At 41.0% G+C, this 21326-nt stretch overlaps 1 protein-coding gene across 1 annotated transcript in view; it reads left to right on the forward strand.

Moving 5' to 3' along the window:
* The window catches only part of PLCB2 (phospholipase C beta 2), a 72440-nt gene that overhangs the window by 21052 nt on the left and 30062 nt on the right, over positions 1 to 21326 (forward strand). The window contains exons 8-16 of the mRNA XM_042472511.1: positions 4707 to 4807; positions 7202 to 7368; positions 8596 to 8742; positions 10637 to 10794; positions 14269 to 14351; positions 15765 to 15849; positions 16001 to 16172; positions 18543 to 18637; positions 20504 to 20600. Of these exons, the coding sequence (XP_042328445.1) occupies positions 4707 to 4807; positions 7202 to 7368; positions 8596 to 8742; positions 10637 to 10794; positions 14269 to 14351; positions 15765 to 15849; positions 16001 to 16172; positions 18543 to 18637; positions 20504 to 20600 (1105 nt within the window). The remainder of the gene's footprint in view (positions 1 to 4706; positions 4808 to 7201; positions 7369 to 8595; positions 8743 to 10636; positions 10795 to 14268; positions 14352 to 15764; positions 15850 to 16000; positions 16173 to 18542; positions 18638 to 20503; positions 20601 to 21326) is intronic.

Genomic DNA, 21326 nt, shown 5'->3' on the forward strand with positions numbered 1-21326 from the left:
GGTTTTGAAATAATACTGGTTGGAAAAGCAACTTTTTGAACTTCTTCCAGAATCCCTCACCAGCATGACTGATGCATAGGGATTCTAGAAATGGAGTCCAAAATCACTTTCAACCTCTATGAAAAAGTGAAATTCACAGTACAGTTATATATTCTTTGAACTTGTACACATTTTCCTTTAGGACTGGGCTGATGATATCATGGCCATTGTTAGAAACCTTTACATACATGTCTTCCCGCTATACGTTCCTGGAGAAAATGTAAGTTAGTCATTGGTTATTTATACTCCTAGGTCTTCCTATCACTTAATCTATCAGTTCTAATTGAGAAATGACAGAAATGGAGCAAATACAGGTATACTAGAAAAAAAATATCAACATAATAGGGGAATCGTATTAGCAAACTTTCCAGCAAGCTTTCATTATAAGTAAGCTAGAAGATGAGGGCTGATGTGGCATAGCAGTTTGAGCGTTGGAATATGACTCTGAAGATCAGGGTTGAATGCTGGCTCAGAAATGTAAACCCACTGGGTACCACAAGTCAAATGACTTGAAGGCATGTAGCAACACAACAAAAACAATCTCCCCACATTGTGTTTTAAAATCAGAGTCTGGCAGAGGCAGGGGACCAGATGTCCTATCTGCAAGAGGAGGGGTCTGTAAAAGGTGTGAGGGTCTCATAAGTCAGAAATGACTTGAAGGCACACAACAACAACAAAGGCAAAAGAACAGCTCATTAAAGATAGGGCACATTCAGGAATTATCAGGAACTATGAACGCTGTCAGATGGAACAAGAAAATATAGGAGGGGACATAAATGCCCTCCTTCTCCCTATAATTATAGCTGTGAGACCCCAGATGGCTGCAACAGCATCCAGACCAAGATAACACGGCGGGAGCCTGTGAGTTGCAGCCCAACAATTGGAGGGTTGCTCCTGAGCCTGAGAAAATTACTGTTTTGAATGACGGTCCAGAATCCCCAGGCACAGCTTGCTAGGTATTCTGGAAGTTGTGGTCCAAAAAATGAACATTTCCAAATTATGAAAAACACACTGCCCTTGGCATATGGCAACAATGTAGTTGTAAGCCTGAATCCGAAGAAGACTCCTTTAGAGGTTACTACATTGCATCATTTTGTTGCAAAAGGTATTTATTTTTCTGCCTCCATTTTATTTAACACTCAAGAATGATAAAAAAAGGCCAAATCTTGGAATCAAAGACTCTCGCAACCAAATGTCAAAATGTCAGTTCCAAATGTCCAGTCCTTTCAGGACAAGGGAGGCAAAGTAACATGCAAATGTTCTCATCCTTAACTTTTTAAATATAGGGTTTCAACAGATCAGGACATTCTGTTGAGAAATGATTAACTGATGTAAGATTTAGGTTTTTTTGGGGGGGGTGTTTGTGCAGAGATTCTGTATGCAAAAAAAAAAAAAAAAAACATGGGAAAAGCACATAATTTTGCAGAAATGATTTTTTTTCTCACAAAGGTCGAAATGTGAAGCTATACAAAATTTCATAATCCCGCCAACAGTGAGAAAACCTTTGAAAATATCATTTCTTGTGAAATAATGAAATAAGAATGACGTTAGCTTTAAATCCTAACTTTGGAGTAAAATGAGCAGAGATGCAGCTGTCGGTAAAAAATTGAATTCCCAAACCCATGTATGATAAGAGTATGTGCTGTGTTTTAGCACAACAAAAATCTCTTCTCCTTGCCTCATGTCCTGCTGGCTTTTGTACTTACCACAATGAGGAGTACTCAGCAGAATTAAAGACAAGCATGTTAGTCTGAATATCAGTTACAAAGGGACTGTAGTACTTTACAACTTCTTTCATAAACAGTTCATTTCCATTCATACACCAAAGTTCAATTTCCATTCAGATTTCTAGTGATTGCAAATGCTATGACTCTATGGAATGTAAGAATTTCTGAAACAGTTTTTGGAATTTAAACTCAGCCCTGTGCCTAACAACAGTAATATCCATCTCATCTTTCAAAAGTATCTGCGAACAGTGATGCAGAATTTCAATGGCAATTTCATCATTCCCACTTGTGATGGCTGCCATGCTCCCCTTTTCTCTTTTTCCTCTTATCTTTGTGAGGAGCAAGACCAATTGTCTCTGATCTTTTCTATAGACTAGTGAAGCTGAATATGCAGCTGAATACTGAGGGGAAAATCCTGTCAGAAAGTAAGTCTCACATTTATCCATATTGATGATCTATTAGAAAGTTTTCATCAACAGTTTTGCCTCCAACCGCCTTCTTCTTCTTTCCCAGTATTTTTCAAATGTTTCCTGCAGACCGAAAAAGAGTAGAGGAAGCATTAACTGCCTGCCATCTTCCAAAGGGGAAGGTGAGTAATTTCTTAGTTATATAGTCCAGACCTCATATTCCTTGAACAAAATGTTGTTACCACTTTATAACATTTTCCAAGCAGAATTCTTGGAAAATGTCATGAATTGCAGGTTGATAAAGCTGATCAGCCTTACAGAGTATGGTGAATTTTTTTTTTTTTCCAACTACAACTCACAGAACTTGCCAGCCAGTATGGCCACTGAGGAAGCTGCAGCCCAAAAAAGTTACTTTCTGAATGTTTTCTTTTAGTGATCTTTTTCTAAACTCATACACAGAGGTACACAGTTGTCTGTTTACATGGCAAGCAACACCTGCTGAAATTCCCTCTTCCACACAACTACTAAAGGTACAGAGGCCATCTCAGGATGTTTGCATCCTGACAAATCCAGTTCCTGTTTGCAATGCTTCTCTGTTGAAAGAGGATCCTGTTTGAAGGACTTCACCAGGCCACCAGTTTACAGATTTTTAAAGCATAAGAAGAGATATTGTCATCATTATTATATCACTTAATTATATATTATTATTATCATCTGTGTACATGATGTTTTATATGACCAGGAGGTAAAGCATTTTTAATTTGAGTTCCCTTTTCTTGGACTTACAGTCTAAAGATATGAAGTGCAAAGGGGGGAAAAAAGGAAAAGGCAATAGCAATTGGCGAGAGGATTAAGTTCAGAAGATGCTTTTATGATTGTGGGGAGGGTTGCGGTTTGGGGGCTTTTCAATTGTATTTTTTAATTGTTTGGTGTTTTATTTATACTGTTGGAATCTGCTTTGATTCCTTTGTGAAAAAGCGGAATACAAATAAATAAATTATTATTATTATTATTATTATTATTATTATTATTATTATTATTATGCTGGCTGCTCTTCTCTCCCTCAAAAGCCTAAGCAGTGGCAGCTGGAAAGAAGGAAGGCCTGTCATCAGCTGCTGTGACCAAGGCACGATGGAACTGTGCTTGGTTGCTGCACTCTCTCTAAGAGTTCATAACAGACAGGAGGACTCTTTAATTCTCCATCAGCAACATAGGACATGGAAATCAGATTGATAGGCACACAGCTCACCTAGTCACATTCTTCATTTGATAAGATAGGTTATAATTCAACTTAAATTGCAGTAATTATTTGTATGTGTAAAAGAGAGAGAGAGCATAGTGTAGTGGTTTGAGTGTTGGACTACAACTGTGAAGACCAAGGTTCGATTCCCACTCAGCGATGTAACCCACAGGGTGACCTTGGGCAAGTCGCATTCTCTCAGCCTCAGAGGATGGCAATGACAAACCTCTGCTAAACAAATCTTGCAAAGAAAACCCCATGATAGGTTTGCCTTAGGTTCACCATAAGTTGGAAATGACTTGAAGGCACATTACACACACACTCACACATAAATTAGTTCACATATTTTTATGCACATCTATACATCTTCATGCTTAATGAGATATACGTGGCCTCCCTAATTCTAATGTCCAATTCAGCAGATCCATCCAAGTCTCAGGACTTTATCACATGAGTGTTAAAAAGTGGAATTAGAGCAGGATAACAATGTCTGTGGCTGTGATTATCACAGGTCGCTTTTTCTGTCCAGTAGCTAGTCTGTAGTGCATCCATTGCTGGAGTAATCTTTCTCATGCCTTCTAATCACACCACTTTTGCACTGTTAATTCAAGTATCATATGTTTCTCTTGAAGCAATTCTGATATGCAAACAGTAATGTAATATGAGTGTGTGTGATTATATTCCTCTTCCCTTCTCCCCCCTCCCTCCCACTATTCCTGAACGGGCTGTTTTTCTTTTCATTCTTTATTATCTTAGTTAATGAATTGCTATGATCACACAATTGCACTAAGAATAAAAATAAATACAAACTGAAAGGTATGCTGGGAAGAGGTTAGGGGAGGGAGACAGGGCTATGGAGGCAGATGCACAGAAAGCAGAGCCCAGGGTAGAAGCAGCAACGTGGTGATTTGAAAGCACTATGAATAATAAGTATCCCCACCTGGTATATTTGCATTTCCTATGCAAATGTTCTTGGGGTGTTTTATAATCCTGTTGTGATAAAGTTTGGCCTCAGAAGGATTGTTTGTTTAGTGTGAGGTCACAGTCTCAGATTACATGGAAATAACAAATGCAAAAATGTACCACAATGTATGGTGAAGCTTTCTTCTATAAGTTATGAGTACAGAGTGTTTTTCCTTTACTGATGAACAAGTTGCAACCACCATATGCACCATATAAATCTAGGGGGGGACACATCCAGATCAGTGGTTGCAATTTTGGGAGTAGACCTAAGAGTATTTCAGTTACTAGAGGGAGTCTGCCCCCATCATGAGCTGCTCTTTTTGTTTCTAGAATGATGGCATCAATCCAGAAGACTTCCCTGAGGCAGTATACAAAACATTCTTGATGAATCTGTGTCCTCGGCCAGAAATCAATGAGATATTTACCTCACAGTAAGTCTCCTTAATGCTTGGTAAGATAGAAGGCAGTAGGAAAAGAGGAAGACTACATTCCAGATGGATAGTCTCAGTCAAGGAAGCTATGGCCCTGAATCTGCAGGATCTGATTTGAGGATAGGGTGACTTGGAGGTCTCTCATTCATAGGGTTGCCATACGTTGAAGTTGATCTGCTGGCAATTACCAACAAAGCTTCCTTTCTTCTTCAGGCGTGCCTGTATATAGGCAAATAGAGACTGTGAAATAAATTAATGGTCTTGCAAAACTCTTACACCTTATTTTAACCTGTTTCATAGCAGCCTCTTTGCTTTTAAGGTTGTATAGTCTCAGACGGTAGAAATCCAGTGTAAGTCTGGTTACCCAGCAAGAGATATGAAGTGGTGATGGGTAGTGATGCTATCCCCACTCCTAGCCACCATTTCATTAGCTTTGACCACAATCCAACACAGAGCCTCCAAAGACAGGTGATTTGAATGTTGGACTATGACTCTGGAAATCAGGGTTCAAATCCCCCCTCAGCCATGGTAACCCACAGCCTCAAACAATTCTTGCCAAGAAAACTTTATTATATGTTTGCCTTAGGGCTGCCATAAGTTGGAAACAGCTTGAAGGCACAAAACAACAACACAGTCTAGCAAACACAATCTGTTAAGTGTGCTTAGGTTTAACTAGAATCTTGCTTTTATAATAATGTGACAGCTTGTTTGTTAAAATGACAGCTACACTCCAGAATTCTCCTTTCACTATGGAGCTGTTCAGACTACCTTTTGTAATGAATTGTAACCCAGATTAAAAGTGGAAAGTTCCCACTGGCGCCAGTTTAAACACAAATCCCTTAGAGCGGATTTTCTGAAAGTGGATTATTTCCTGTTTCTTTTTGGAAAACCCATTTCTCCCCTGCTGCCGGCAAATGTGAACTTGGCCCCGGTCATGATCGGGTCAAGTTCAGGGGAGGGATTTAGGTCAGAGGGAGGGCAATGGGTGGAACATGCCTCCCCTCTTGCAAGCAGCTTTCTCTCTCTTTCTCTCTCTTTGGTAATTTTTATTTTTGACAGATTATGCGGATGCTTGTGCTACAGGTTGATACATATTGATAGAATGTGTGTGCTTGTGCTACATTTCGCTTTCGTTTGCTTGCTGCTGGCACGGCACGTCACTCTGCAAGTGGCATTTTTAAAAAATTATTTTGTGTGTGTGACAGAATATGCAAATGCTTGTGCTACATATGTTTCCCTTTCAATTTGACAAATTGGTACAATGTGTGAATGCTTGTGCTACATATGTGTGGGAAATGAAGGGAAAGCAAGAGGATGCAAAGGAGGAGAGAAGGAGAGATTGCATTCTGGGATGGCAAATGAAGGGAAAACAGAGGATGCAAAGGAGGAGAGAAGGAGAGATTGCATTCTGGATGGGAAACGAAGGGAAAGCAAGAGGATGCAAAGGAGGAGAGAAGGAGAGATTGCATTCTGGGATGGCAAATGAAGGGAAAACAGAGGATGGCAAGGGGAGGGAATCTGAAATGACCCAAAGGCACACAACACATGCACATACACACACAAGTTGACAGAATAGGTGAATGTTGCCGACAGGTTTTTTTTTAAAAAGGAGGGGGGAAAGCACCCATTCTGTTGGCCAATGATTGTAGGCTACGTCACCTTTGACGAAAATGGAAGTGAATTTGATTGACAACAAAGGAGGCTCCATTTTAAAGCACTACTGCAAACGTGAACTTCAGAGGGGCAGATTGCATCGATCAAGGTAAAGGGTAGGGAGAACTTCTTTCTGGGGAGATTCGGTACTGGCTCAGCAAGTCCGGACTGGATGTACCCAGGGCAAATGAGCTAGTGGGAATGGGGCCTATGTCTAACTATTGATTGTAACATTATATTGTACATTTCCTAAAGGGAGCCTCACATTATATGTTTCTCACTTAACACTGATAGTTGACATGTTGTTGCAGGTGAACATTTATTGAGGCTTCTAGTTAAAACCTAAAGCTCATAGGAACTTCTCGCATTTTTATTCTGTCCTTCTTTCAAGGAACTCGGGAAATGTATAATCTTTTCCCCACTTTCAAACCCCATTAATCCTCACAACAATTTTGTGAGGTAGGTTAGTCTTACAGCTTTCAGTGTCACTACAATCAACTGCATTGGTAAGTAGAGATTTGATATCTTAAGTTGCACACGCTGCTTAATATTTTGTTATGGGTGGTGATTTTTTAGATTTTAATGTTTTGGAGTTCAGCTCCTTCTCTTTGGTGCTGATCTAAACATATTACAGAAATAGGAGCATACAGTCCAAGCCCTCCATCATCAAAACTCACTCACTAATTTTTCAGGGATGCCTAAAGACAGTATTTCTTTCTTCCTTCTTCTGTTTCTCCTCAGCCATTCAAAAGCCAAACCTTACATGACCAAAGATCATTTGACACAGTTTATCAACAAAAAGCAGCGTGATTCCCACCTCAATGACATGCTTTTCCCCCCTGCAAAGCCAGAACAAGTGCAATGTCTCATTGAGAAATATGAGCCCAGTGGGATGAATGTTCAGAGAGGTGAGTCCTTTTCCCTTGCAATGAGTCTTTCTCATCATTCCAAATCTACAATTTTCACTTCAGCATTGAAGAGGAGTTTCAGGCAGATCAGTTCTTGTCATGGCCTTAGATAATGGAGAGGATACAGGTGAATGGTAAGGCACATGCCCTGCATGCAGAAACTAACATTTTTTATTTCTGTCTCTCAGGTTTTTAAATTTAGCAAAATTTGATGTGCATGACAGGTACCCATTCTTGTTATTATAGTTTGTTCAAAACTTGGAAAAATTACATTTTTGGTACTATAATTCTGGGAGTTGTAGCTCAGAAAGTAATATATCCATTTTGCCTGTGATCTATTAGTTTTTAAATTTTGTTCATTGACTAAATTTTTCTTTTGTGTCAGTATTGTGTAGTGGTTTCAGACTCTGCATTGGACTAGGACCCTACGAGACATGGGTTCAAATCCCTGCCTGCCCATGGAAACCCGCTGGGTGACCTTTAGCAAAACAAATTCTCTTGTCCTCAGAGGATAGCTCTGAGGCCCTTAAGATTTCTCTCTTAATTTCCATACAGGAAAATAAGTTCTCTCTCTCTCTCTCTCTGTGTGTGTGTGTGTGTGTGTGTGTGTAGAATCATAGAATCATAGAGTTGGAAGAGACCGCATGGGCCATCCAGTCCAACCCCCTGCCATGCAGGAAATCTAAATCAAAGCATCCCCGACAGATGGCCGTCCAGCCTCTGTTTAAAAACCTCTAAGGAAGGAAATTCCACTACACTCCAAGGGAGTTGTGTGTGTGTGTGTGTGAGAGAGAGAGAGAGAGAGAGAGAGAGAGAGAATGACAAGCTGTGAGCAAGTGTTTTATAATGTATAATACTTAATGACATCACCATGATCTATGCCTAGTTCTCAGGTTTTGGCATGGAAATTTCAGGGCTTGGGATGATCTTGACCTGGCAGCCCTACTTCTGAGAATTGCACCAACTCCTTCATGCAGGTCCTGATTAACAAGTGCACTTGAATGATTTTTAAACATATACGGACATATACAGAGGAAGGCACAAAAATAAATGGAGGGGATAGAGGAAGAGAATAGTGACTCTTTGACAAAATCTTAAGGTTGTGGTGGCAGAGGCTTCAGTGACAATCATCTGTGACTTTCATATTCAGAACTCAATAACATCCAGGAACATCCAAGGCCAGTTTCTTCAGTTCCTTGTCCACTAATAATATTGTTTTATTTTCAGGGCAATTATCTCCAGAGGGAATGGTTTGGTTTCTGTGTGGTCCTGAAAATAGCATAGTATCTCAGGACAAACTATTGCTGTACCAGGATATGAATCAACCACTCTCTCACTACTTCATCAACTCATCCCACAACACCTATCTAACAGGTATTTCAACCTACAAAGACAGGTCCATTTTTAACAGGTATTTCACTATGAGAGGCTAGCCATTGGGCCAACATTCATTGCCCAGCAATACTAAATGAGAAGAAAGATCAATGGGGCTTCTTGTACTAGTACTGAACACTGTACAGAGATAAGCAAGGGCTGCTTTTTGTGTTGTTGATCTTATACGTTTAGTTGACATTTATATTTTATGATTTTAGGTATTTAAATTTATGGATTTAGGTGTGGATTTTTGTGTAGGCCGAGGGTGGGCACATTTTGGTTTTTTGGATTCTGCAGAACATTACTTAGCATTGGCTCTGCCAGCTAGGAAACTGAAGTCCAACAATATTTCAAGGGCTTCACTTTGCCCACCTCTGATGTAGACTGTGCTCCTATAAGGACTGAAATGTTGCCTAGGCTCTAATGGGGAAAAGTTAGATATAAATCCAACAAATAGTAATAAATAGCAATAAAACTCTTAATTCTACTGGCTATCCATCCTGTGTTCTTCTAGTTATAACCCTACTGGTATCAAGCTGAGGTAAGAGAATGATTGACAGTAATCATGATAAGACCAAAACATGCCAGTGTGCAATGAAAGAAAGGGGCTATAGTAATCACTTCTGTACTTTAGTGGCTTTGCCTCTAGTATTATTTACTCATTACACTTTGATCCCACCATTTACCAAATAAGCTCAGGGTGGCCCTCTTCTCCCCCACCTTATCCAAACAACATTCCTATGAGGTAGGTCAGACTGAGAGAGGGTGACCTGCCCATGGCCAATTAGTGAGTTTTGCAGCTTGGTGGAGACTGGAACCCAGATATGCCAAGTCTCAGTTTAATCACTACACTAATCTGGTTGTCCTCTAAATAGTGATGGGTTTTACATAACTTGGAGAGAACTGTGTTGATGTCTCTATGACATCAGCCTTTTTCTCCATGAAAGCAATGTCTCCTATTATATAGTGTGGTGCATGCCTAAATACCCCCAAAGAGGTGGTTCTCAAACAGTGGGGTGAGACCTGCAGAGAGGGCATGAGAATTGCTCAAGGAGGGCACAAGACTTGGTGGCCCTGATTCCTCTTCCTCCTTTTCTCAAACTTCTTTATATGTAAAATTTACACATGTGGAGTTATATCTTGACTTTAATTAAATAAAACTGCCCGATGTTATTTTCTTATAAAATTTTAAAATATGAATATACATGAACATGTGAATGAAAATACGCACACTAAATAAACAAAATATTTTTTATTAATATACTATGTCAGGTGGGGAGGGGGTGCAATGTCCACATGTAGATATAAAAGGGGAGGACCCAAAGGTAAAAAGTTTGAGTACCACTGCCTTAAAGGCAACGGATCCTGTCTGATCCTGGGTCAACCCTGGTTAGTCCTTGGATGGAAGACAGCCAATGAATACCAGGTGCTGTAGGCTAAATTTCAGAGGAAGGAACAACCAAAACTACAGTACCTCTGAATATTCCTTGCCTAAGAAAACCCTACAAAATTAATGAGCTTGCCATACTTGACAGGTGACTTGAAGGCACATACACACATTAATGAAAATGCAGAGGGCAATAGCTTAGTGGTAGAGTGTGTGCTTTGCATGCAGACAGTCTCCTGTCCTGTCTTCACCATGCCCAGTTTAAAGGATCAAGTAGCGGATCATGGGAAATACGCCTGAGAGCATGGAGAGCTATTTTCAAGTAGACACTATAAGATTAGATGTACAAATAGTTTGACCTGCCTTAAGGCAACTTCCTATTTTCCTCTATTTAATACATTTGTGTACACAGATGTCAATTTCCATTCTCATATTCAAGATGCCTACAGAAAATATGGATGCAGATACAACTGACTTCCTTTTCCTTCTGTCCTTTTTTTTTTTAAGCTGGCCAGTTTTCAGGAATTTCATCTCCTGAAATGTATCGCCAAACTCTCTTGGCTGGTTGCCGCTGTGTGGAACTGGACTGCTGGAAGGGTCGTCCTCCAGAGGAGGAGCCCATCATCACCCATGGATTCACCATGACAACTGAAATACTCTTCAAGGTACAGGCCTCTCTCAGGAGATTATTTTCCCTAATTGATTTTTTGTTTGTTTGTATCTGTTTTATTTTGTGTTGTGTTGTTTTACTTTCTAATAACATTCCAAGGGTGATGTATCCATATCCAATTTAAAACTATGTAAATAGTCATGAAAAATAAAATATGACTCCAAAAACTACCTTCACAGTCTGGTAGCACCATGACTGAAGCTGGAGGTCAAAGCACTGGGAAATGTTTGCAGTATGCTCTCAGTCACAGTGTGCCTTGGGACAAACATTTGTGTAGAACCCTGAGGAGTCTCTCCACCTACCTATTGCTAAGGGACTCTGCAACTGGGAGCATGCTGTGGACATAATTTCCTAGTGCCCCAGTCTCTAGCACCTTCAAAATGCTTTGGTCAGGGAACTGTCAAACTGCAAAGGTTGGAGGGGGAGCATTATCAGTTATTAACTATGATAAGAGGTTCCATCACTGAAGTTAGAATGATGATACAGGATCTCAGTCATATATTTGCAGACTTGTAGAGTACTAATTTAAAGTAGCATTTCACTGATGCACGGCAGCTTGGTAAGTCATCTGTATATATACACAGACACACACAATATGAGTGCGCCGTACCAGACCATATGTGGCTTTAAGCATGCACTAAAGCTGCACGACAAACAAACAAATGGTGCGGTGTACTGCAAGCATGTGCCCCATTGTTTGCAAGGGGGTGCGAGCATACGCAGGATTTCCCTTACACCGGGGTGGGGGTGGGGGGTTGGAACAGATCCTCCGCATAAGGGAAGGGCCTACTGTATGTGTGTGTGTATATATTAAGGTGGAGAAGGGTACATATGTCTCAGAATTAAAAAGAAATACACTTGAAGGTGGGAGTAGAATGTTGCAGTTGATGCTGAGAATTGCCAGCAAATAGTGTGAAACAACATAAATATTGTTTGGATATTTAAAAAAAAGAAAAAAGAAAGAAACCCCTAAGAATTACAGCAACAAATACTGCAAACTCCCAATGCACTTGCCATGTCTGTTGAAGCCCTGAACATTTCTCCTTTATAATGAGATATACTGTAGTTCCATTTAATTTATAGCATTTCCCCCCTAAATACACAGCTATACCAGGGATGGAGATACTGTATCCCCTGACTAATGTTTTTGTGGTCTCATGAAACTACAAACTCCAGGATTCTCTAGGATGGAACCATGGCCATCATAGTGGTTTCAAAATGCTATAGCCCGAAAAACCCACAAAAAACTAAAAATGCTATATTTTGTATACTGTGAATGAGGCCTAGGATGCAGGGCTTTCCTGCACTGTTTAATACATTTTTTAAAATGTCTAGTTTCCAAAACCAGAAATGGATCTCTGACCCATTCCATTTTTTATTTCCATTAAGAGGTTTTTTTTCTCTCCAGAGAGGACCAGAAGACTGATCCCTAGACTAACCACAGTTCCCCAGCCTGATCTACACACGTTTTAATATCATGTACAAATTGGTGCCCCCCCCGGCTGCTTTTTGGTTGATGCATTTCTTCATTTTCAGTAAGGCCACCTGCCTTCCGCCATAGTTTCAGCAGTAGGGTATGCATAGGGACAAACTCCTTCCCACCTCCAGGCTTCCCCCCTTCAGTTACTTTAGTATTTGGTAATAATGCCTGTCACACAGGAATGTTAATCATGTCATCTTCTGGATCATATGACATCACAGTTAACCTTACACTGCACCATACAATTTTCAGAACAAATAAAGGCTAGTGTGCTTTACTGTAGTTGTAATTGCAGGGCAAGATTGCTGTGCACCACAACAGTGAACTTCACAAAGGAATTATTGGCCATTAGCACAATATGTACTTTTCATTGGAGCTTATATAATGTATGGGTCTTCTCCTTTCTCCAAAATACCAGTGGGTGGAGGAGGAGGTGATTCTTTCCACTTTGAACATATAGCCAATTCCTTTGAAATACAGATTAAGTACAGAGGCACAGTAGGAGCCTCCCACCTTGTTCATTTAGAAAAAAGAAGTAGTAAGGAAGTAATGTGAAGGCCTGAGCCATGTTAATTCCTGGTGAAGTTCCATTGACTTCACTGATACTGCATATCAAGGCTCAGTTGATGATGGAAGAGTTATGTATTGTTATAAATCACCAGGCTAAAGAGTTGCACTATTGCGCAGAATCAATGGAACAAGAGAAAAAGAAGGCAGCTAATTGTAGAGAGGGGCAATGCTGTTACTGTAGCTTGTCAATCACCAGAGCTGGGGGAAAGGAGAATAAAGAAAAGTTAAGCACAGATGAATAGTGGGTTTGCAAAAATATTATTTCTAAATAAATAAATAATGCCACAAGCAGATATGCTGGATTTCCTTTTTTAATATTAGAGACCTATATTTCCTGTATGTCCATTGTTGTTCTGTACCTTCAGCTTCAAGTCATTTCCGAGTTATGGCAACCATAAGATAAACCTATCACTGGGATTTCTTGGCAAGATTTGTTCAAAGGGTATTTGCCTTGGCTTTTTCTGAGGCTGAGAGAGTACAATGTGTCCAAAGTCACCCAGTGGATTTCCATGGCTGAATGAGGATTTGAACTCTGGTCTCCAGGGTTGTAGTCCAACATTGAAACCACTACACCACACAGACTCTTGCATACCCCCCAACATTTCACAGCTGAAAACAAGGACACAAACAGCCAAATAACATCAGAGTATGGCCAAGATGGCAAAAGGTATTAATAAGTGAGAATATACAAGCTAGGAGAGGCTGCAGTAGTCTACTTTTGACTAAGCCTACTGAGAAAAGCTTACCCCTTCCTCTTCTCCCTGCTGAGTTAATTGAGTGCAAATATTTTTTTGTACTTTGAACTCAGTTTGTAGTAATTGAAGTAAGCAGATGACAAAGAGGGGAAGTGGGAGGAGGGAAGACTGGGACATTTGAAAAGCTCCCAAATAGTGGAAGAACAAAGGATTAATTTGGACTGCCCCTGCCAAATCAGGACAATTGGAGACTATGCACCTCTCAAACTGTTGCTCTCAGGTGTATATATGTGGGTTATGGTTCACATCTATAGTGTTTTAAATGTGCATATATAAAACATAAAGTGTGAATTAACAAATGCATTTGTGCATGGCATATGCCTGGGCTGTAATTGGTCACATTTCTGTGCAGAGTGTATATTCAGTGCAGAACTAGGTGTTCTAAGGTGTTAACAAAATGTAAATATGGAGAAGCAAAGGCCACTCATACTACCCATGCTCTGACTTCTCTGGACTGTGGACAAAGAAGGTCTGAAGAGGAAATATTATATGTGAATGTCAGCTGGAAATGTTGCAGTGTGCCATATGATCGGGAACTGTGCATCATCGTGGATTTCCCACAGAAATGGGAAATGTAGATTTTGAAATAGGATTAACAACCAACAATAAGATGTTTCTTGGCACTTAATTTACAAAAGTACTCTCTCCCATTCCCCATTTGCAGGATGCAATTGAGGCTATTGCAGAAAGTGCTTTCAAAACATCTCCCTATCCAGTGATCCTGTCCTTTGAGAACCATGTGGACTCGTGAGCATTTAGTATTATCTGACTGGGAAAAGGTTGAGTATGAGGGACAGGTGGGGAGCAGACTGAGAAATTCATTCAGTCAAGAAATGGTGATGCTTTACTGGGTTCATTAGCAGCCTTCTTGAGGCAAGCATTTAAGATTTACAATGGAGATGGTAAATCCAAATTCGAGTGACTACTGCATGGATTCTAGCCATACACTTAATGCTGGCTAATCTAGGTCATGGAAAGGAAAGACTGGGGCAGTAGATCTACTCTAGATTTCAGCCATACTATTTAGAAGCTTCAAAGGTTATGGAATCCCCACCCTCAAAATAGGTTCAGGCCCTTAGATAGCTCCTTTAAAGTTCAGACTGAAGTCCAGTGCAAATTCATCTCTTTACTGACATGGAGCCCACCAGCCACTCCTGCGTTTCCCCTTTTTCAGTGCATACCTATAGCTGAAATGAAGACATATTTCCATAAGCTTGGTGAGAATTGTTGCTGTTGTGTGCTTTCAAGTCATTTCAGCTTATGGTGACCCTAATGTGAACCTATCACAGGGTTTTCTGGACAAGATTTGTTCAAGAGAGTGGGGTTGCCTTTGCCTTCCTCTGAGGCTGAAAGTGTGTGACTTGCTCAAGGTCATCCAATGGGTTTTCATAGCTGATATTTGTTGTTGTTAACTGCCCTTGAGTCAGCCCCAAGTCATGGCAACCCAGTGAATCAGACATCTCCAAGACCCATGTCCTTCATTGTTCTGCTTAGATCCTGTAGACTGAGGCCCGTGGCCTCCCTGATTGAATCTATCCATTTGGCATGTGGTCTTGCTGTCTTTCTACAACCTTTCATCTTTTTTTAGTGAGTCATGTCTTCCCATTATGTGACCAAAGTGCAACAGCCATCATCTTAGCTTCCAGGGAGAATTCAGGGACAATCTGTTCAAGGACCCATTTGTTTGTCATTTTGGCTGTCCATGGTATCTTCAGCACTCTTCTCTAGCACCACATCTCAGATGAGCTGATTTTCTTTTTGTCAGCTTTCTTCACTGTCCAGCTCTCACATCTGTACATGGTGATGGGGAATATAATGGCTTGGCAATTCTAACTTTAGTGCTCAGTTATATATCTTTACACTTTAGGATCTTGTCTAGTTCTTTAAGGGCTGATATTTAGTTGTAATGTACTGAAAAGAACTGTAGAAAACAGTATCCTAGTGTTTTTGTGGGGTTTTCGGGCTATCCTAGTGTGTTGATGCTAATTTAATGTATATTGTTAGGCTGTTTAGCATATATATGGGGAGGGACACAGGGTCATGACATAATTTTAATTTGGATCTGTCAGACAGAGACAGAAACAGTCATAGATGTTTCCGGTCTTTCTGTTGATAACTGGGCTCTCCTTTTCTATCTCTACTTCATTTATTTTCCTAAAGGCCCAAGCAGCAGGCTAAGATGGCTGAATACTGCAGAACCATATTTGGGGACATGCTACTGACAGAACCATTAGAAAAATTTCCAGTAAGTGAATACGTACATTCAATTACTGCATGGGATAAAGTCACAATACAAACAAACAGAAGGCTGAGGGTGCAGTCTCGGCTCTGTCTGGTGTGAGGAGTAAACTTTCCACCAACCTCAATTTCTTTTCTTTTCTTTTTTTGGGGAACAGCTAAAACCAGGAGTTCCTCTGCCAAGCCCCCAGGATCTCATGGGGAAAATCCTGATTAAGAACAAGAAGAACCAATTTATAACTGGTGAGAATCAGGACACTTTGAAGAAAGGGAAGGATCCAGAGTATGAAGTGACAGACCAGACTGCACCAACAGAGAGTGATAGCACAGGTACCATATTGTAAGGCAGTGGGAAGGGAAGCGTGTGGCCTTCTATCCATTGTTCCCATCATGTTTTATCTTTGGCCAGGCTTGCTAGGGATGATGGGAGTTGTAATTATCTAGCCCTCTGGTAAGAGATGGCCTCTGTCTTTGAGGAAAAATCCAATTAGCATGCAGTCAATTACTGACAACTTTCTCTGGCAAAAGCACAAATTAATTACTGTAGAAACTGGAGGATGCTGTCATACTCAAACAGAATTTCTCTTACAAGGATATTTTACCAGTGATTTCAAAGTTATCTAGAAAGAAATCTATTGCCTATTCATCTGCTTCCCCTGAGATAATATTACTGTAAGCATTCATTTATTTTTCACTTATCCTAGTTTACTGGGATTCTAGTATGTTTACATTGTCTATACTGAGAGTGATGCCTATTTTCTGTTGCCTCCTTTATCTGAAAGTAAAAAAGAAAGCAAGAGAGGGCTTTGGGGACTGGGAATCATTGCCACTTCCAGCAGTCCTTACCACTATCTATGCTGGCTAGAGTTACATTACTTTCACCTTTGGTATACAAAAATATCTGAGAGGCAGCATAGATCAAACTGGTGCTGTATTTTAAAAACTTTGTTGTGGAAAGCTTGAGCAATATACCAAGAACTATCTTTTGCCTCTTGTGAAAGCATCATCTGGACCTCCAATGTTGAACTGGCTCTCCCATCATTCCTTACCATTGGTGGCACTGGTTATAGCTGATGGGACTTGCAGTCCAACATCATCTAGAGGGAGAATTCAAAGATACAGGTGTGAGAGTCTGTAGAATCAGCATGTAGAGAGATTTTGAAGCACCTTTGAGACTAACTGAGAGAAAGAAGTTGGCAGCATGAACTTAAGTCTACTGCCTCAGATGCATTTGCAGGACTAAGAATTGCCTGCCCTGTCTTAAACAATGACAGAATAGAAACAGGATGCTGCTAGCAATGAATTCAGTATCACCTCGGGACTGAACTCTGTAAAGACACTATCAGCACACAACTTAAGGTGACAGAAAGAGTAGCTTCCATTTCTGCGACTGATGTCAAGGGAGCCAACACTGTTTTTATAGCCTGAAGAAAAAGAGAGACTGAAATAAGTTTATGTATAGGTGTATTCACACATGCAAATAATCACTTGATGTATGTTCTTAGAGTGAGTTTGTTTGTTTATATTCCACCCTTTCCCCAGCCCTAGGACTCAAAGCATCCTACAAACCGTAAAACAGACCCAGCTAAAGGTACACATCATATAAAGGGTAAAATGTAATTAAACTATCAATAGAGGTAGACACAATTAAAAGCATACTCATTAAAAAGAAAAACAAGAAAGCACATTATAAAATGCCTTTTCTCTCTGATCATTCAGTCCTCAGAGGCCTGGCAAAAGAAAAAAGTCATCACTTGCTTAAGGAAAGATAACAAGGAAAGTGCATGTGGAGCCTCTCTAGGAATGCACCATATATACTTATGTATAAATTAAAAAAAATTAAGTCAAAATTTGAACCCCAAAACCTGTGTTGACTTATACATTGATCAATACAGTAGGAGGAAGGGCAGACTTTCATCCCCTAGGGACTCTTCAGACCGGCACTTTGGGCCAGCTGGGGGGCAGAGTCGGGGTGTAGTGTTTCCACGACGCATGCCCCAGCTCCGCCCCCAGGGCACCATGACGCTGCATGCTGCTCCACATGGTGCGTGGCATCATGGCGCTCCTCCTGTGCTGTGTCCAGATGATACAGTGCTGAAGGAGCATAGTATAGCTGTGGCACCGTAGTGGCTCCTTTTTGCACCCTGGAAAGGTCAGATTGGGGCTGCATCATGTGGTTGCTGTGACCCCAATCTGGCTGAAAAAGGGGCAGCTGGAGGCAGTCTGCATAGCCCTCTAGTCTCTTCTCAGCTGGGCTGCTTCTGCTGGGGGGGGGCAGCCCAGTTGGGAAGATGGAGGGAAGGTGATTGCTTGTCTCCACAGCCTCTCCCCAACTGGGTTGCCTCTGGAGGGAACAGCCCAGCTGTTAAGATGCAGGAAAGGTGATTGATTGCCCCCACAGCCTCTTCTCAGCCAGGCTGCCTCCTTAAGTCAGACCCTCGACTTATCCATGGGTCATATAAAAATCCGCAATTTTGGCCCCAAAAGTTGATCTTGACTTATACATGAGGTTGATTTATAGTTGAGTATATATGGTAGTTCCTGAGCATGGAAGCAGCCACTGAGGAGGCCCTCTCCACTGTTCCACTGAGGATGGGGAAAGATGGAACATTCCAATCTAGAGATAATTCTGATCTTAAGAAAGGTTTGCCAGATCTTCATAAAACCTTGCACAGTCATACTAATTTGTGTTTTGACCAGCCAGTTCAGGTGAGGTGGCAGAAGAGATTCCTGAAGTGGAGGGAGACCTGGAAAACCTGGATGAAGAAGAGATTAAAAAGCTACAGTCTGATGAGGTATGATCATTGGTCTTGTGGAATCACTTACCCACTAGGAAAGAATAGGACCAGCAAATGGATGTGGATTTTACTAGGGTCAAATTCATTAAACTATTTATGTGAGATTTGCAAGAGGTACTGCCCAATGAGAGCTCCAGCTGGGGCAGGGGACCCTCCTGACTTCCTCAGATGGCCACAACCTTAGTCATAAAGCATATCAAATAATTCAAAGACATAGCCATGTAAGTGTGAAAACCAGTATGCAAATGGATCTTTTAGGACGTTTGTGTCTCATAGGTGCTACAATATCCCTTTGCATACCAGTCAATGTATAACTGGACAATTGTTAAATAATTAAGAGAAATTGGACCATCTCCCCAGGTTCTTTAACTCAAAAGACTCATGTGCACCAGGCTTCCCATGAAGGTAATCTCCTATCCCTGGACTCTACAACTTGAGAAAAAAGTCTGAAGACATCCTTTTCACCCAATAGACATATTTAAGGTTGCTCAACATCAATTCCAGTTTTTCTCTGTTCCACACAATAGTTGTCTGTCATGTGGACAACTATTTGAAATGGCATTACCCAAACCAAACCCACAAATCCCTCTGAGTCTGAGTGCAAAGTAGGTAAAATTATCCCCTTTCCCTTAAAACAGGGTCGGGCGTACTGAAGCCCAGAGGCTGCATATGGTCCTGGATTCCACTCTTGTGGCTTCTGAAGCCCCCCTCCAGTCCCCTAAACCTCACTAATTTTTAAAAAACGAGTGTAATTTTAGGGTGGTTTTTGTTCCCAACCACCCAGAAAGCGTGAAAACATGTGAAAATGCTCTCCTATCACCACAAGCACCTAAACCCCCATACTGAAGCCCCTCTCAAAATGGTGACGGAAAGTGACACAGAGCCACCTCCTGCCACTATTTTGAGAGGGACTGCAGAAGAAAGCAGGTATTTGGTCACCGGGGAGGAAGCAGACCATGAAGATGTCTCAGAGAGAGGATTGGCTCTTGGCCTCCATACAATTTCTCAACATCTGCCTTAAAGCTCGAGAAAAAATCCACAATTTCATCCTGGCCCCAGGAGGCAACTAGCTGCACGGATTTTGTGGAAGAGTGAGTCAAAGCTAAAAAAGCAAAAGAAGGGGTACAGGCCTCTAATACTTTCAGACCCAATGCTCGGCTGTGTGGTACACCGTGCAAAACTTCCAAGAAGAGTCACCTCAGGTTAAGCAAGAACAGCAAAACTCGTTCCTTTCACAGCCTCAGTAAACAAAGTAGCCACAGAATGTGAGTCTAGGAGTCAAAAATAAAATGACTACTAAATCAGCTACATAGTATACTCAACTAAGAAACGTCTTATGGCCCAACCTCCCCTAAGTCAGCTGAAGGAAAACAAAGATATCCTCCTATATGCCTCATATATCCAGGAGAATGATTTTCCTGTGGTCAGCTCCTGAAGCATAACCAGACAGACACTGCTTAGCTGGACCTCAGAGTCCCTTGCCACTGAATAGCCAAAGGCGGAGTGGTAAGGGAAGGGAGTAGGATGCATAGTTATGCCTGGTGGAGATAGTGCAATATATGATTTCTGTCACTGGTGTGTATGGAGTCTGTATACAGTCACCCCTCTGTTTTCAGGGACTTAGAATCCACATCCCTCACCCGTTCGCGGGTGGCAAGTGCAAATGGACAAAATGGGGGGTGTCCATGGGTGCGTGCCACCGTTCAAGCCAATGGGGCTTGAATACCAGCAATTTTCCATTTTTGCACAAGGAGGCAGAACAGATCCCCTGTGAAAATGGAGGGGATATATATTATTATATTTTAACAATTTTCTGTGTGTCTTTCTCTGAGATCCCTTTTTATCTGTCTTGATTTTGCTTAGGGTACTGCAGGTCTGGAAGTGACAGCTTATGAAGAAATGTCCAGCTTGGTTAATTATATCCAGCCCATCAAGTTTGACTCTTTTGAAGTCTCTTCAAGTAAGAAGATTGAATTGTTTTGAAATAGTTAAAGTAAACCCCAGAAATGCTACACTCACATTTTAAAACACTAGATGCTATCTTCTTGCTCTCTCCTAAGAGCTTAATTCAGCTCATATGCTTTTGAAACTGTATATAGTGGGAAATTTAGCTTGTAATCACAAAATGGAGCCAAGAAACATCAATAGAGATATCTATTGCTTTATCTGTGATCTAGGACCAGCCCTATCATGTGGCAGAATGAGGATAAGATTATTTTCTTCAGTACACTTGCGTAATGGCAGTGAGATCTTCCTAGTGGTGGGAGATATCCTAGGATGATCTCTTGCTGAGAGGAAATGAATTGTATTGTGGTCTGTGTTTTCATTGGACATGCCAACATTTGTCAAAAGATTCATGAAACTGTATCAAATAATAAGTGACTTTGGGAGAATTTATGGAATTGATGGAAACCCCTCAAAAATGTAGATCTTGTCCTTACAGGCTTTGGCTTTAAATTAACCCACTGCAGACAGAATGATAAGAGGCTTTAGGAAGGCAATGACAAACCTCCTCTGAAGAAATCTTGCCAAGAAAACCCCATGGATAGCCTCATTACTCCACACAAAACTACAGTTCCCAGAATCCTAATGAATGAAGGTGTGAGCCTTCGAACTTCTTCCTGGAAGGGCCACATGCTGCCCTTCCTTGTCACAGCTCAGTTTTCCATGGGAGAACCAGGCTGTG

The sequence above is a fragment of the Sceloporus undulatus genome, chromosome 1 (assembly GCF_019175285.1).
Source record: "Sceloporus undulatus isolate JIND9_A2432 ecotype Alabama chromosome 1, SceUnd_v1.1, whole genome shotgun sequence".
NCBI lineage: Eukaryota > Metazoa > Chordata > Lepidosauria > Squamata > Phrynosomatidae > Sceloporus > Sceloporus undulatus.